This window comes from Musca domestica, unplaced genomic scaffold, assembly GCF_030504385.1.
Source record: "Musca domestica strain aabys unplaced genomic scaffold, Musca_domestica.polishedcontigs.V.1.1 8, whole genome shotgun sequence".
NCBI classification, from domain to species: domain Eukaryota; kingdom Metazoa; phylum Arthropoda; class Insecta; order Diptera; family Muscidae; genus Musca; species Musca domestica.
The window spans coordinates 4,464,848-4,483,836 of NW_026712409.1; the positions used below are offsets into that span (position 1 = coordinate 4,464,848).

Here is an 18,989-nt window from a genome sequence, read left to right on the forward strand (position 1 = left end):
AAATCGCAGGTTCAACTCCTCAACTCAACTCCAGAGTAAAAATATAAAAAAAAGTCTGACAGTAGTAGCAAAATTTTCTATTGACAGAGGACCTTCTCAAGATCTTCTATAGACAGAAGACCTTCTGAAGGTTTTCTTTAGACAGGGGACCTTCTCAATGTGTTTTATATTTTAAAAATTTTCAAAGACGAGATCCAGAAAATTTGAAATTTTCCACATTGATCGGTTGTACCCAATTTTTGGCAATTTGATCGCTTTAGTCATATTATCCTATATTATCGTGTTTAAAAAAAAAAAAAAAAAAACATTTATATAGCAATTTGAAGCGTAGGCATTGTCTGCTATCCATCAACTAAGACTAATTAATATTTCACTGGCGAAATCGTTTTAGAATAACAACAACACACACAACAACGAAGGCCACAAATTGCATTCCATTCTCACTTCTATGGAAATTGCAATCAAAAATATTAATTTCTTTATCATTTGATAAAAAAATGAAAAAAAAAAGAATAAATAAATTGCAAACAACAAAAATTAGCAACAAAAACTGTGGCGCAATTAAAGCCTCATTTTATGGAGAATAGAAAACAAAAACAACAATTGCCATTGTGAGTCATAAAGTTTAATCAAACACGCTGAAACAGATTTGCTGCTGTTGTCGTCGTTGTTGTTGCTTTTGTTATGATTTCTATTTTTACGCTAAACCAACGCTGAAATTGAAACAAAACGATAAGTTCATACAACGGCAACAAAAACAACACGAGAGAGCGGCATATTTGAAACCGAGGTATTAGATTTTGTGTGTGCCGTCTCTGATGGATTATTCCAATATCTATCTGCCTGGCCAGCTACCTACCTCCAGTTGTAGAAAAAACGTATTTTTTTGTCGGCTTGTCATTGTTGCTTTTTACGCTTTGAGGCTTTTTTTGGATTTAGAGAAATATGGTTTCTAATCAGAAAAAAAGCAAACACTGTTGTACCCTGACGACGACGAAAACGACACGATGATGATAATCATGAAATACACACACAATAATCGTAGAATGATAGAGGAGAACAACAAATGTAAAACGCTTGTAAACGAAATATTAAAATGCACATAAAGTGGATCACAACGGAGATTATTACCGCGCCTGCCTTTTTCCACTACTACACTTTGTTTTTCTACTATTTGGAAGAAGCTAGAGCTAGTCCACACTCAGTTAGAATTGTGAAAATAAGTAAACAAAAATGATAATAACGAAGATGCTAGAAAAAAAATAGAAAAATAGCAATTTTAATTTGAAAATATAAGCCTTATTAAACAATTGCGTAGCACTATAAAAATGCTATATTTAAATGTTAGAAAAAAAAAACACTGACTAAAAATAATGCGGCCAAATATAACCAGACCTTTAAAAATTGCGATAAAACAGTTCTTTGGAAGTAAAAATTTCCGAAATCATGGATTTTAACAACAACAAAACCTGAGGTCGCTGAATTAAATAAATGCGAAGATTTTAGCGACCCCCAATTTATACTCGAAACGATGGCTAAGTCCTGGTTTACCAATCTGAAAATCGCAGGTTTAACTCCTTCACCAGACAGAAGACTTTCTTAAGGTCTTCTATAGACAGGAGACCTTCCCGAGGTCTACTATAGAGAGAAGACCTTCAAGAGGTCTTCTATAGAGAGAAGACCTTCCCGAGATCTTCTATAGAGAGAAGACCTTCCCGAGATCTTCTATAAAAAGAAGTCTTCTATAGAGAGAAGACATTCCCGAGGTCTTCTATAGACAGAAGACCTTCTCAAGGTTTTCTATAGACAGAAGACCTATCAAGTTCTTCTATAGACAGAAGACCATCTCAAGGTCTTCTATAGCCAAAAGAACTTCTCAAGGTCTTCTATATACAGAAGGCCTTCTCAAGGTCTTCTATAGACAGAAGACCTTCTCAAGGTCTTCTATAGACAGAAGACCTTCTCAAGGTCTTATATAGAGAGAAGACCTTCCCGAGGTCTTCTATAGAGAGAAGACCTTCCCGAGGTCTTCTATAGAGAGAAGACCTTCTCAAGGTCTTCTCGTTTTCAAGGTCATTTATAGACAGCAGACCTTCTCAAGGTCTCCCATAGACAGAAGACCTTCTCAAGCTCTTTTAGAGATAGAAGACCTTCCTAAGGTCTTCGATAGTTAGAATACCATCTTAAGGTCTTCTATAGACAGAAGAAATTCACAAGGTCTTCTATAGACAGAAACCTTCTCAAGGTCCTAAGGTCTTCCATATTTAGAAGACCTTCTTAAGGTTCTATAAACAGAAGATATTCCCAATGTCTCCTGTAGACAGAAGACCTTTCTAAGATCTTCTGTAGACAGACGTCCTTCCCAAGATCTTCTGTAGACAGAAGACCTTCCCAAGAACTTCTGTAGACAGAAGACCTCCTCTCTCCAAGATCTTCTATATCCAAAAGAACTTCTCAAGGTCTTCTAGGATCTTCTCGAGGTTTTATATAGACAGAAGACTTTCTCAATGTCTTCTTTAAACAGAAGACCTTCTGAAGGTCTTCTATAGACAGAAGACCTTCTCGAGATCTTCTATAGACAGAAGACCTTCTCGAGATCTTCTATAGACAGAAGGTCTATATAGACAGACGTGAAGGTCTTCTATAGACAGAAGACCTTCTCGAGGTCCTCTATAGTATTCTTTGAATGTCTAAATATCAACAATATGATTCCAAATTTATAAAGGAAAACCCAAATGGAGTTCATATTTGGAAAATGATATGCTCTCATGTTTCCCACTCCTACACCTAAGTGTGGTTGTAATTTCAATTTTTTCCCAAATACTGATTTTCCTTCGGGTGGCAGATAGTGGGTAATTGCTAAGGAAATGTGAAATAATAAAACAAACGGAAAAAGTCATCAAAACGCCATCAAGAGTGAAACTGCGCTTCATGAAAATTAGATATGGCCACCCATCCATAACCACCTCAAAGCTACACTTTGTAAAAATAATATATACGTTAAATAATATATACATAAATGACATATAGTATATAAATATGTATATATGTCTTTATCATATATAATATATATGTATGAACATACACATACATCAACTTATTCATGAGGAATCAGTTGTAAGCCTCGCCTAAACATGAGATAGAAAGGAAAAGCAGCATCAGCCAGCCAGCTGGCTGGCTGTACACGACAAACTTGTGAGCTCGGAGCAAACTAAGCGTAGGCGTTTTGTGCACTACTTAAAGCTGTTACTGTCGCTTATTAAGATAATTGCAGATAAAAAAACAATGAGCATTGCTGTTGAATTCTATTTTTGTTGATGCTGTTCATCATCATCATCCTCATCAGCGTTATGGGTATTCTTCTTCTTCTTTTCAACGTTTAGGCGTTCATGCTCTTCATCATCGTCGTGGATGTTGTCTTAAGACTAATGAAACTTATAAAGCCAACCAAAAAAAAAGAAACAGCGGCATAGCGAGCAAGCAACAGGCCCTAACTACGCCAACAACCACAACAACTGAGATAAGATGAAAGATGGAAAATTAATGTCAGTCAAATGTAAAGAAAGCGACAAAAAACTCGAGTACTTGGATGACTGAGCTGCCAGCCAGCCAGCCAAGTCATTTTGCGCTCAAGCCCAGGCCCACATTTGTGTTGTCTATATTTAATAACTAATTATTATAACTTTTGTTTTTTGTTTGATTACCCCAAAGGCGTGGCCAGGCCCGTGGACATCGTTATCAAACGTTGTGTGTGGGGTGTGTGAGAATGTATGTTGTATTTACTTTAGGTTAGACTATTTCCCCTCTCTTCTTCCTAGAGGAGGATATCTACCACTAGACAAACACTTGAAATGCGTTCTTTGCCAGCTCCCCCGTTTAGCTTGAGTGCTGTCGTTGGGTGGTGTAAAAAATAAACTTCAATTGACAAAAGTTTACATTGTCAACAGTCGCATTGGCATCGAATTTCAATCGTCCTCCCTCCAACCCCCGCACTATTTAAACATATTTATTCAATGGCAATCAACTCAAAAGAAGTAAATAACCTAAAGAAGATAGTAAAAATGGATCAAAAACATTTGCTATCGATTATTGACAGACTGACTGCCTGACTTACTGGCTTCACGACTCGTTTCTCCCCGCCACCCATTCCGCACAGCTCGTTATTTCTAAAATAAATATTTATGTAACTATCATGAGAATCGCTGGCTTTACACACACATATGCGCCTTACATAGCTATTCAAGCATGGAAATGCATTTATCCGCAAATATCATGTCAAAGAGCTCATCAAAATACACATGTTCTTGAAAATTCAAGGCAACGCTTGATGCTCAGAATCCAGCTGATGCCATTTACTTCATTTTTTTTTAATTTCGGCAAATGCCAATTCCCCACCAACATCGTTCCAAAAATAGCGGAGGGACTAAGTTAAAATATTCTAAAATATGCAAAGCGTTTTTATGAAAAAAAAATTAAAGAAGTGTAGAACAGGGAAGAGGATGATAGGCCGTTATTCTATAGACTATTTTCTGTGAAAAGAAGATCTAAAGAAAATATGCTATAGTTGGGAGACCACTTTAAACTGTAGGAAGATGACAAAAAAGTCTATCTAAGTCATTTGTAGAAAACCTTTATAAAATATACTGAGCCGAAGCCCCTTTTACCCACCAACATAAAAAAGATAGGGATATACTTTTTCAATTCAATTGTAAACACCTGAGTATACCCTACACAGACCCTATAAGGTATATATAACATAAGTATTAGATTTCTATACAGAGAAGAACTTCTCAAGATCTACTATAAACAGAAGATCTTCTCAAGGTCTTCCATAGACAGAAGACCTTCTCATGGTCTCCAACAGACAGAAGATATTCTCGAGGTTTTCTACAAACAAAATATAATCTCGGGGTCTTCTACAGACAGAAGAACTTTTCGAGATAGACCCAATAAAGCATACATATATATACAGGATGAGATGAAATAACCGCAACCAACTTCAGACTGCTGTCATTACCAAGCCACTCGTCCGACAGCTGTTAAAATTATTCCAGTGATAGCTAATTCGAACAAATCTATCTATAACATGTAATTCGGGTCTGCTGTCTAAAGAATATTTTTAAATACAACAAAGTTAGATACCGTTTCTCCTATAAGTTTTAAAACACATTTTCTCTTCGAAGAGCCTATTCCAAAACTCTCATCCACATCTTACACACAGAAAACAACTGTCACCAGGACGTTCAAATTGCAAGTAAAGATAAAATGAGACATAACAAAATTCTACACCTATCCCACACCACCCCCACAGCATATTACGCACTTTCCCACCCATTGTGAGTTCTGGCTCCATGAAAGCAAAACGCAGAACGCACACAAAAAAGAGAAAACTGCACCCTTCTCTCCTGTCATCTTAAGAAACGATAAATGTCTACTATCACGTCTCATCAAGGTTGAGCATTAACATTCAAGTGATTTATTAAATAAAATATACAAACAGGCGACGAAGACGACAACAACAACAGCAACAACAACAACGCCGTAATAATGATAATAAAATGCCAAGTATTTATTCTTAAATAAATTTCATTGAGACCCCTTTTTTGGCGGATGCAAAAAAACCGAGATTCTCAGGTGTGGGGAACGGCATGAGCAGCCATAATTTTGGCATAATTTTGTAATTTCTATTTCAAGGTAAAAACATCCTGGAGTAGGAAAGGAAGAACATGTTTATTTAACGGTACTTTTTTAACTCATTCCCATTTTTTTACTTTTTTCAATGTTTACGAATGGTGACATTTTCAGAGACATTACTGGCGCTGACATGCAAATGTTAAAAAGGAAATAACGACAAATTTCCTTCCACTTCCCACCACCAGATCATCATCGACATCCTAATATAGCCGTGTAGATATTGAAGGTTTAACAATAACCTTAAGGCCCTACCGTTTGGTTGTTCCTTCATCAGCCGAATGAATTTGTTCCGCCAAAGTTAAGCTACAAAATTTACATGGAAACTAGAAAATGAGAAAAACAGAACGCGTGGAAAACGACGAAGTTTATGGCAAAGTGGCTCTGGAGAAAGACCAACAGAAAATAAAAATATTTTTGTTTGCATTTTGTTTTGGCATGCAAATATAATGAAACGGAAAAAGTTGTTGTGGCATTCATTTCTCTTTTCCTTTGGCAGTTATATAAAATCATTTCACCCAAAAAGGAAAAAACAAAGCCACCGTAAAAGGCTGTAATAATGGAAAAACACAAACTATAAGGACTTCCCAGCTATCCACCTTGCGTCGTGTAAACATTGTTCTTGGCAAAAGGTGAGCTCCACCAGCTTAAGAAAGCAATTACTTTATGGCCGACCAAACGACCGACCGACCTTTAGCAGGGCTCTCTAACACACAAACACAAATAACAGCAGGAAAGTTTTCAAACAATAACCGAATGCCATTCGTTTTTTGGAGAAAGTGAAATGTTGCATGGAGGGGTATAAGGGAAGTCCGACATACGCTCATTTCGTCTGAACAAAAAGAAAAATGAATATTAAGCGGGAGGAAACTTAGTTATCTCTTAGAATGCATTCGTCGGATGTTGTTGTTGTTGTCTTTGTTCATTGTCCGTACCCCTCCCAGGGCTGTCGTTTCAAATCGCCATTGTTTTAAATAAACCATTTCCTTTGGCAGGAAAAACTATCGCAATTCAAAAAGTGCCATTCATAATTTTCAATTAACAATTGAGCGTCTTCTCACACTGACAGACCGTCCCCTTCTCCTCCCCTCCCTCCCTTCTTCCTATACAAAGTATTTTGAAAAGAAGAAAAATGAATTACGAAACTACCAGCCAGCAAGCCAGCCATTGCTGCAAATGGCAAATTGTAAACTGCCAAGTAAGCAGATTAGGTTTTCTTCTCGTTTTTCATTCAATCGAAACTTATGGGTATACCTAGCTGCATAATGCATATTGAGATTGCATTTTAGTTTAATTCACAATGCATTAAAAAAAATAATAATAATTTCATTGAATAGATGATGAAGGGTTATGAAAGACTACTAAGGCGGGTTCTTTTTAAATGCCCAGAAACTCTTTAGAAGAGTTCTCCAAAATACCACACCAAAATACCTGGTCGGTACCGTAATATGAATTATATTCCAAAACGTTAACCTTACCAAGGTAGCCATAAATGCCTCTCGAGACCATTTAGGATGACCCAAGACATAAATAAAATGGGATTTTCAAGCAAAAAATTGATCATTTCGGTTGGGACACAGCTTCCCCTTGCTGCGTTGGTGATGAATTATCAAATTTGAAAAAAAAATCGTGGAAGATATTGTAAAATTCTTCGAAATTCCGAATATCAAAAAGTACCGCTATACGAGAACTATTAAAAAAACTTGAACTGGTGTAGAAAAATTTCTGTCACTGGAGGCCGAACCCCTTACCAACTACAAATATTGAATTTTAAACAAACTAAACTAAAACGTGGATCTATACATACAATGTTTTGCTAGAACCCATTATGACCACCAAATACCAATTTTTGGACAAATCCGTGAAAAAAATGTTGCAAAAATCATCAAAACACCGAATATCGGGAGGTACTGGTATATGGGGCTATATCAAAACGTGGACCTATATATACTATGTTCCGCCACCGGAGCTAGAACCCATTATTACCTACACATACCAATTTTTAGACAAATCCGTGAAAAAAATGTTGCAAAAATGATCAAAATACCGAATATCGGGTGGTGCTGTTATATGGCGGCTATGTCAAACCATGGACCGATATAACTCATTTTCAAGACCAACCATCCTAGACACAATACAAATTGTTCTGCCAAATTTTGAAGCTCTACGTCAAATAATGTGGGCTGTATCATGATTTCAACAGACGGACAGACAGACACATTGACGGACATGGTTAAACCGACCTAGAATTTTATGCTGATTATGAATGTATATACTTTATGGGGTCTACAACGTATATTTAGGGATGTTATAAATGGAATGACAAAGTTAATATACCCTCCTTTTCACGGTGGAGGGTATAATAACACTTGATTTATATAAGGAGTTTTTTTTCGATGAAAGAAATGGAGACACTTCACTTCTCAACAAACTCTCATACCTAAGAACTGACAATGGTATCAATTAAAACTGCCTAATATAATTCCTGATTATATCCCTAGATTTAAGTCATATAATTCTATCCGAAGTAGACTAAGCAGAGATTCCTTCTCCTTGCAATTTGCTCTCTAGGAAACCATATGATATGTGAAGGAATAATATTCCCACTCGCATGAACCTTCATATTTGAAACAGATATTATTTCTTCCAAATCAAGCAGCCAATACCTTTTTCTCGATACTCCCTTAAAAACTCACATTCCATATTTAAAACAATAAAATATTCCTTGAAAACTCTATTTGCAAAACCGCAGAATAATGCCAAATCTTTCCCTTCACATTTTGATTTCCTCCTGATAAAAAGCAGCTGCAAAAACAAATCTCAGAAAAAAAAACAAAATCAATGGGAAAAAACGAAAACTCAAGTCATTATCAAACACGCAAGCAAAAAAAAAAAGTTGTCATTAAGCGCGCGCCAAGCAGTGAAAAGCGAAATATGTGCCTAGTACCGATTTTGAAGATACTATGCAGTACATTTTTGTCGATGTTCTTCTTCTTCTTGTTCAATTGTACTTGAAAACGTAACAATAGTAATTATTGTATAACAATTATAATAATGTAAACCGCACGTTTTTTTATGTTACAAATCTATTCTTACAGTCGATACATGATGTACGGCCATTACAGGTTAATGAAGCTACTAACTTCAAATGAAAAATTATTATAATGAAGAGTTTTTGATTTATGATCGGTAATTTGCGCAAAAATTGCCACTTCAAGAAAGAACTTCACATTGAAGTAGATTTTCGTTTTTCATCATCATATGAAGCCATTGCCGTAAGAGCCATTAAAATAAATATCTGTGAATTATTGCTGTCATTCATGGTGATTATGATGAGGTTGGTGTTGGCCCGATGACCATCGATGAGAAGAAAGATGGCGAGCAATTCAATGTTATCACTGATGCAAAAGTCCAAGGTAATGTCAGGGCGATGCGGACGATGCAGCAGATGAACCTATGTTGATATTTGTTTGGTGGCCTTTTACATAGCCACCATCCATGTAGCTAACCATGGCGAACTTGTTTAAATATTGGCTTCGAAAGGAAAATGATGAAACAAGCAACCGCAAAATATTTCCCTTTTTAATGTATGTTTAAGTTGTACACATATGAATTCCAATTGCCCAAAGATATCAACAATTATAAATATTTAAAAATACAAAGCACCCACAATATTTTCTTTGCAGGCGAAAATACACTGCCAGAGGGGGTACTCTTGAGTTGTGCAAAAATAAAATTTATTTAAATGTTATATTTAATGAGAAGTTTATAAAAAACGAGATTTGAATGGAAACTGAGAATATAAGAAAAGTCTGCCAAGGAATATTGGAAATACAATGGTCAGTCCAATCATGAATATAAAAAAATTTGCTATTTCAATACAATTTATTCAAAAAGTTTATTAAAAGCTTAGTTTATACCGAAATAACAACATTGAAGCCTGTATTACTGAGAAACTAGTCCAAGTGTATTTCACCAGTCGTTAACTTATAATGCGCCAAACCCTCCTCCTCTCAAAATTGGTTTCGAAAAACATTTCTTGCTACATCCGAGCTACAAAATAGGAAAAAAAATGTGCGACACCATTATTTGGGTGCTTTACTAAATGGTGAACAAGCATATTCTATTTTCTGCTAAGCGGCTGTTATCTTTTACGCAAATTATGTTATCCAAACTTGCAAATTATGATAGGATCTATATTTGAAAAGAACGAAGAGTTCCAATCTTCCTCCTCCCGGATCTTGTTGAATAACAAAGGAACATCTACAAAGTGGGTGTTCAATCGTCTCTAGATCTTTTTCATATTCGCATAGATTACAGTAGTCAAGAACACTGTTATCCCATCTTGAGGGGAGATATCTGCTAATGCAGTGACTAGTCAGTATGCCAACCGCTATACTTAGTTCAGACCTAACAAGTGTTAAATGGGAACTTGTTCTTCTTCTCGAGATTACGGGCAAGATGACTTTAGATACCCAAAACCGGTGCTTATTGCCATCTTCTTCTTTGAGAGATTTTTTTGAGCAGCTGACATAATATCTTATAGGGGCTTTAACAATCTCATCAATCGGTAGATCAATCGACTGGGAACATCCTCAAAGTTCCTAGGTTCTGGAACCCAATAAAGCTTAATTGAATCACGTATTCCAATGAGAGCTTTCTTGCAGTCAAGAGTGGCTCTCGATTTAAAGGCAACTGACTTTTTTAGGGCCGCCTGAACATCGACATATATTGTAATTGGTCTTTTTATGCTATGGCAAAGTTCTTTTAAAGTTTCGGCTGCCACCTCATTTCCCACTAGATATCTTTGTCCTGGAACCCAATAATGCTTAATGCAATCGCGTATTCCAATGAGAGCTTTCTTGCAGTCAAGAGTGACTCTCGATTTAAAGGCACCTGACTTGATAGCTTTTAGTTTCGCCTGACTAACGACATATATTGTAATCTGTCCTGTTAAGCTATGGCATAGTTCTTTTACCGTTTCGGCTGCCACCTTTATTGCAAGTATCTCCGCCTGAAAAATCACTGAAAATGTCATTAAGATTATGTGCGTGTTTAATCATTGGGTTAGGGCAGAATACTCCAGTCCCGGTGCCTTCATCTTGAAGCCGTTGCAATTTAGTATGCCTATATCCACAAAAGGGCCTATTTTAAATTCTAGTTATTGAAAACTAAAATGTCAGATTAATGCTGATTCGGTTAATACAAAGTACAGAATAACGGGAGATACCGTTATATGAGGTTATACAAAGGCGTTGACCTGCACAGACAATTTTCTGTCATAGGCTGTAGTACCCATTACGAACTTCAAATCCCAAATTTGAAACAATTCCGGAAAAATGTCGCTTAAATCATGAAAAAACCGAATATCGGAAGATACCATTGTACGGGGGCTATACGAAGACGTGGACCTGCACAGACAATTTCCTGTCTTCGGCTGTAGTATACACTACGAACTTTAAATACCAAATTTTAAACTATTCAGGTAAATAATGTCGCTAAAATCATCAAAATATCGAATATCAGGAGGTATCATTATATGGAGGCTATACGAAGACGTGGACCTGCATAGACAATTTTCTGTCACAGGCTGTAATATTCATTATGAACTTCAAATACCAAATTTGAAACAATTCCCGTGAAAAATGTCGCTTAAATCACCAAAATACCGAAAATAGGGGGGTAACATTATATCGGGGCTATACCAAAACGTGGACCTACATGGCTTATTTTCAATACCAAACGTCCTGTAGACGTAATATACATTTGAGTAAAATTTTATCAACGTACTTCATTTAGTTCGTCAGCTAGAGTGAATTTCACAGATGGACAGACGGACGGACATCGCTAAGTCGACATAGAATTTTATGCTGACCAAGAATATATAAACTTTGTGGGGTCTAAAATGTATATTTCCAGGTGTTGCAAACGGAATGACAAACTTAATATACACTCCTTTGGTGGAGGGTATTAGAACGAGAGCTGTTCCATTAATTAGCTAAGAATGAAACAATGCTGTCTACCATTTGTTCCTATTACTATTTGGATCGCAGTTCCAATCGATTTGAAGTAAATAAGGCATTTGGATCCCGTTGGTACATATTTGATATAACTTATATAGGAGTTATAGACAATATAAATTCATTTTCGAAATATTTTCTAAATCTAATTCAAGTGTAAAAAATATTGGAATTCATCCTTTATGTTTAAAATGGTTTGAATCCTTTTTTAAAGTGGCATTTTGTAAGTATGTAAGTATGGACCTAATCACATATAACAGTGAATTTCTTCCGGAATAATGTGTCTTAACTCTAATTAAAATATTCGACAGAATATTTTAGACACATCTCATTAAAAAACTGTTTAGAATGAGTCGGAAAATTGAAATCAAGCCAAGAAAAAAAATCAACGTCTTGAAACGATTAAAAATGCACAACGTCACTGCAAATAAATTACAATTGATCGAACATAACTTTGCTGTTGACTAGGTGTGGGAATCCACAAGACCGCACAAATCCCCACCTTGTCCCCCTTGAAAGTGGAAATTACGTCAGACCACTAAGCAGCAGACTTGGGGCAAAAGAACTCTACTTGGCGACGAAAAACTAAAACTCACAGCCAGCATGTGCAGCAAAGTAAAGGCAGGCACACGGCATGACATGACACATAAAAAAAGAAGAAACGAAAATAAAACTAATGTTCGACGGGGGAAAAAATTGAAGAATATTCTAATAAAACAAAACGCGATATTAACAACAACGACGACAAAAACAAATTGATGATTTGGAGGCACGTCGTCGTCGTCAACGCTGGTGTAATTTGTATCGACGTTTTAGGCTTAATGCCAAATATGGTTTTATTCTCCAACTGTTGGAATTTAACAAAAACTACACCAAACAAAAAAACTGGAAGGAAGTTGACTAAAACAAATAACGGAACTATAAAAAGTGGACTGAGGAAACAAACCGAATAAAAAAAATATTCTGAAAGTAAAAATTAAGAATCACAAACGGAAGGAAGTATATTTTTTTTTAAAAAAACAACAACAAACTCAAGATTTTTTGGGTTGTGATTTGATGGATGGATTACTTAACGAACAGAAAAAAAAAACATTTCCATAAACTTCGTGCAAAACAACATTTGCAAATTCATTTGTATGGCAGGAATTCCTTCTCTCTCTCTCTTTTACAACAAAATAACACCCAAAAGAGAAGTTATTTGTAAACCATTTACACGGGGGAGACCATCATCATCATCATGTCAACACAAAATATGCTGGTGAGGTGTTTTTTGTGGGGCCAAGTCTTTAGCTGTGAGCAAAGAAGGAGGGTGGGTGTTAAAATGGAGAACGAAATTTGCTGATTACAACACCAAATGGGAGATGTAAGAGATACATGAGAGTTTTACATAAATTTGGTCAAATGCAAAAAAAGAGAGAGTTTCGGGCCAATTAGAAATGGGTTAAATTTTTGATTATTATTTTTTTATTCATTATGGAGTTAAGATAAGTGCTTTTGACAATGACGTTAATGACGGTGATTCGATGATTGACAATGTAGATGTGAGTCTGTGTGTGTACATAAAAATCAGCTGCTATTTGCTTTTTTTAATATTATTTGTTTTAATAATTTGTCTTATTTACTAACACATAGACGAATAAGTTGTCCCTCTTATGTATAATGAACCACACCAGAAAATAATTTTGATTTCTTCCAAAAGAAGACTTACCTGAAATTAGCTGCTTTTGATTATTTGCAACAGAGAATGAGGTCGGTCGTTGCGTTATTGGAGGGGGTAGCAGTCAATACTATTTTTATGTCACACTTCACTATTTATTTTCTTCCCCAAGGTTTTTCCTAGGCAATGTAATGCTCCACTTTCGGCTGGATCACACACAACTCACAAATTACACAATTTATAAGAAAAGTTATTAAAATTCTTATTCGTTGAAAAATCAATAATTTCTTGCTTCAACTTTTTTTCTTTTCTCTTAACACCAGCAGAAAACACGTCGTAATTCGTTTTAATTTAATTGAGCTTTGTTTATGTTCTATTTAGTTGGACTTCGTTGTGTTAATTAAGAGTTTCCTCTGTTTTCTCTATTTTCTTGGGGATGTTCTTTTTATTTCTTTTGGTTAATAACTGAACGCCAAATATTCTATGAATATATTAAAATATTTTTCCTTGTTCCGACTTTATTGGTTGGTTGATTGATTGGTTCTGAGTGAACATATGAACATGTATTCCATGATATGCAAAGTAAGATGGTGTCCGGTGCTTCTTCTTATTCTATTAATATTCCATTATTGTAAAGTCAATTGATAGCCCGAATAAAATTGAGAGCAGCTGTGGTATCACCTGTCTTGCTCTAACGAAAATACAAACACAAGGGAATAACTCAACAACAAAACAATCCAAGACCGTTACAATCGTCTTTATTATTTTGCATGATTTACAGCGTTTTAACATAACTTAAACTTGTTTTCACATTTTAACATATTAAATTATATATTTAATATAATATTAAAAAAATTTCAAGATATTTTCATTCATAATACTTAATATAATTTTCACTTTTTCCAATAGTTATTTTTACAGTACTTTAGAGTTGCCACACCACAACGAGAACATGACAACACACAGGGTTGCAAGTAAAGTGTATTAATTTACTGTCGCAGTGTAGTTAGTCTACCACGTAACGTAAAGTAGACTATACCAATGTAAGCCGTCTTTAATGTGACAGTAAACCTTTTTGTGGGTTAATGACGTATATTTTGAAATAGTAAAAATAGTATTCATCAATCATGAGAGGCCTTTAAATATTGCACTACGATAATTTATAAGTGGTACATTTATAATAAAATTGTGACTTAAATCACAATACTTATGATATATAATACGGGTTTGCCATACAAAAATCAACACTTATTCACATAGTACCAAATGCAGCAACGTTGATAATAGGTTATCCGTTACATTTAAATTTGCATCACATAGTAAAAACGAACTTATCAGCGAATAAATGATTAAAATAGAAAATAAAGTAGGAAAAAATGCGCTAAAACTTTTAATTTCATTCCAATCATAAAAATAATTAATAATTAAAATCTTCTCAGAATATATGTAAAAAAAACTAGGATGTATTTTAGGATTTGGATTTTAAAAGTATACGCATAAGAAATCCTGTAAATTTTAACTGTCAATTGAATTTTGTATACGTCAAATGCCTGACTGGATTTGTGCGAAGATTTTATTTGACATATAAGCAACGGAATTGATAGTTGAAATACAATCGATAAAGTAAGTGTAAAATTACTTTTAAATCATGGCTCAATTACTTAAAACATGGCTCAAAATAAACTAGAATTTACATTAAGCCTTTCTAGATTCAATTTCTTCATTTTTAGGTCAAATAAAATTGCACTATCTACAAAACGTTAAATTAGGATAGAACCATGGTAAAAGAATACAGATGGATGCATCAACGCAACATTGATATGTCAAAAAATTTTAAATGTTTTTTCAAATATAAGCAGATTTTTATATGTTTTCTTATACGACGTCATTCGTAGGAATTCGCGCTTTTCAACAATTTTTACAAATTTTAATAATTTTTCATTCAACATTTTCAATTCCAAAATTGATTTGACAGTTCATTGTCCCAGCAGCTGTGTCAATACGTCTACCTATATTCTTCTACATGGATAGAACTCTCTACACAGATAATACAGAGTGAAATGAAACAACTGCAACCAACTTCAGTCTGCTGTCATTTCTAAGCCACGGGGCAAAGCCATTGAAATTACAAAAAGTGCAAGAACTTACACCGCAACAAAAAGAACAGAAAATAGACTCAAAAGAGCTAAAGAGTTGCTTCGCTTGGCCGAAAGTGGTGAAAAGCCGAATTTGGTTTTCTCCGATGAGAAAACATTCGTTGTGCTCGTATTAATCGCCCGTGGCATCAGAATAAATGCCGAATATTATCGCGAAAATATTCTGGAGGTTGTATTAATGCCTTGGGCACGCAAACATTTTGGCCGTAGACCTTGGACATTCCAACAGGACTCAGCACCATCGCACTCAGCACGCGCCACCCAAGAATGATTACAAAGTGAGGTTCCTCACTTCATTTCCAGCGCACAATGGCCACCAAAAAACCTCCGGATACCAATCCGTTGGACTACTGTGTCTGGAGTATTTTGGAAAGCAAGGTTGGCACTAAAAAAATATAAGTGTCGATCACCTTGAGCAAGCGCTTCGCCGGGAATTGGTCAAAATACCGCAGAGCAATATTCGGGCAACGTGTGAAGGTTTCATTGTCGAAGGCCATAATTCGTGCCAAAGGTGATCAATTCGAACAAATCTAAACTTATTCTAAAATTTGATGCTATTTCCGACATTTTTTGCTTTCATTCATAAAGGTTACCATGTAGAATCCATTCCGGATTTAAAAAAAATCGTTCGTAAGATTTATTTTTTAATTTTAAATGTTGCTTCAAAATTAGGTAGATTTGCATATGTTTTCCTACACGACTCCAGTCGAAGGTTGTTATGATATGCATTTTTTAAACATTTTTACAAATTTGAATAATTTTTCATTCAAAAATTTCAATTCCAAAATTGGGTTGACAGTTCATTGTCCCAGCAGCTGTGTCGATGCGACTACCTGTATTCTTCTACCATGGTAACAACAAAATAAAGATAGGACAAGACAGAGTAAAATATGGCAACCCTGTGAAAAATACCTCTGTTGTTATGATACAACATAGTTACCAATGTTAAGCAATTTAAAACGCTAAGACAGTATGCAATCATTTGGGAAGGTATATGGAATAAAATTTTGAAACCAACATTTTGGATTATCCAAACTTTTATTTGTCATTCTTTCCTATAATTGTGTTTTTTATATTAACATGCCTTTGTCATATGCTGTAATTCAAAGTAGTATAGCCACAAACCATTTGCTCAGAATGCATTTTGTCTAGTCTTTACCATTTTTGGTCTTTGTCTTTACCATTTTAGGTCTTTGGTCTTTACCATTTTAGGTCTTTGCAACAAAGGTATTTTCACAGGGTTGCCATATTTTGACGTTGTCTTATCATATCTTTACACATCTATGTCTTTGCTTTACCTTCTTAATTTTACCATGGTTCACATAGATATCGATTTAATTATTAATAAATAGGGAATTAAACTTTTAAACCCATAAAAAGTAGTTGTTTCAATTGACGTGTTTTGTATACGATTTATGCCAAATTGTTCATGAAAGAACAATTGTTTATGCTAATCTTTATGTTAATATATATAGAGCCTCAAAAATTATTTAATAATTATTATTATTTATAAGATATTTTGAATATAGAGTATTTTTTGGTCATTGCAAACTTTAAAAGCTTCACTAAAAACAAAGTATGACAGCTTTCAACAAAAGTTCAAGTTTGTTTCCATTTCTCAACCAGATACATGTTGCTTACAAAATAAAAGCTTTTGTTTTTTAAGTTTTTCAAAATGTTTCCTGAAATAACTACATAACTATGTGTTTGGAAGGGGGTGGGTATGTGGTAAACAACAACTTACCCATTTTTCTCTGGCTGATATCCAGGATTTTCAAAACCATCAGAAGCTGGTGTTTCGTTATTTGGCTTTGTTGTCGTATCGGATTTTGCGTCCAAATCAAGTGTCTGCCAATCGTCCAATTCGGTCATGTTTATTGATTTTGCCGTTGTTTGCTGCTGCTGCTTTTTCAAGTGGAAATAATGATATTCAAAAAATACGGGAATCCACAATATTTTTTAAGAGTGTCGTAAAAATCTCACAACGATGCTGTTTGTTTTGATTTATCTGCAATGATTCACACACAACTAATTTAATGGCCTTTTTTCCTATTTTTATTTATTGGTTTTGTTTTCCTTTTTTTTTTTTTTTGTTCACTTTTAGCTAAGATTCACTTGCGGGACTTATTTTATTGTTTACAAATTTATGAGTCTGAGTTTCAATATTTTTTGTTTAAATGGTTTGGCGGCTTTCTGTGTTGTTAACTCGTTGAAAATCACGTCGCGAATGATTTGAATTATGTCGTCTTATGGCCGTTGCTGGCTGTTTGGATCGTTCCGTAACCACCGACAAATACTGCAAAACTGTTGCTAAAAATTCAATTTGTTTTCCCAATACCGCACACCGAGTTCTAAAATAGCCAAGCCAAGAATACAAACAAATACCACACTGCAATAAAACAAAACAAAAAAAAAAAAAAAACAACAACCAAACACAATTTTCAAGTGACAAACAATGTTTGTGCTGATGTTGTTGTTGCTGATGTTGGAAATGGGGATCATCAATTGAAAATCACATCTAATCTAATTTTCCATTCGATTTCAAAGTTTTGTTCAAATTCGATCAAGTGGAACTTACAGCAGCGATAAGAGGTAGCATCCTCGTCACCCCGGTGTTGTTTGAAATTGAAATGTGACAAAGCTTGGGAGTGTAACAAATCGACGATCGATCGCTTGGCCCAGTCCGTGGCCAATGTCAATTGAATGAAAAAAAAAAAAAAAAAAACAAAACAAAAAAACGAGACAATCAATTAAGGGGCGTTTATCCGTCACCCGCGTTTGTTTTCACTACCACTTCCAGCGGCCATAGACTAATGTCTACGAATCAAAACAGAAGCTAAATCAAATCAACAATAAAAATAACAACAACAACAGCCATAACAACCTCTTCGAACGACTTTTGTAATAAGGAAACTCTAAAAATGTCAATTGCCATTGCAAATCAAGTCACCGGAGGAGTTATTTGTTAAACAAGGCACGTCAGCCAATCCCCCCTCCGCCATGGTGATTACCTCGCCATCACTGTAAGTAATTCTGTCAATTCTAGTTATTTTATCACTTTCTATTCTTACGGCTGGTATTTTCGAGTGGTGGTCGGTCGGTCGGTCGGTCGCTTGGTTGGCTCTTGGATATAAACAATTGCGATAAACGTCCATTTACCCCGTTCGCATCGAACAAACTGAGTCGCATTAGAATTACTGCTTCGCCTAGACTCAGAACTCAAAACAAAACAGGGGGATTTTTTTAATGAATTCTGGAAAATGAAAGTTTTTATTTTTTTTAATTCAGTTTTGAAATAATAATATTATGTATGCCCAAGATGTAGCCTGCTGCTGGCTGTTGCCGAGTCGTGTGAGAAGCTGTTTTGTTTGTCAAGCTACTGTGAACGGTGTTGATGGGCATTCGCGTTTATCTACACGCCTTGGTGGGTAGGTTGGCATATCTGCTGAGTTGTATCTACATAAA

The 18,989-nt window shown here is 35.2% G+C and overlaps 1 protein-coding gene across 9 annotated transcripts in view; it reads right to left on the reverse strand.

Moving 5' to 3' along the window:
• LOC101888392 (protein NDRG3) overlaps positions 1-17,877 on the reverse strand; it is a 72,461-nt gene extending 54,584 nt beyond the window's left edge. For 3 of the 9 annotated variants that reach the window (XR_009344124.1, XM_011295790.3, XM_011294526.3), the window contains exon 1: positions 13,420-13,924. Coding sequence is in view for 2 of the 9 variants with exons in the window: in XM_011295029.3 (XP_011293331.1) it covers positions 17,269-17,396 (128 nt within the window). In the remaining 7 variants the exon portion in view is untranslated. Of the gene's footprint in view, positions 1-13,419; positions 13,925-17,268 lie in introns of those variants that run through there. The other 6 variants (XM_020040039.2, XM_020040057.2, XM_011295029.3 and 3 more) reach the window with 5 other exon arrangements.
• Positions 17,878-18,989: the final 1,112 nt, after the last annotated feature.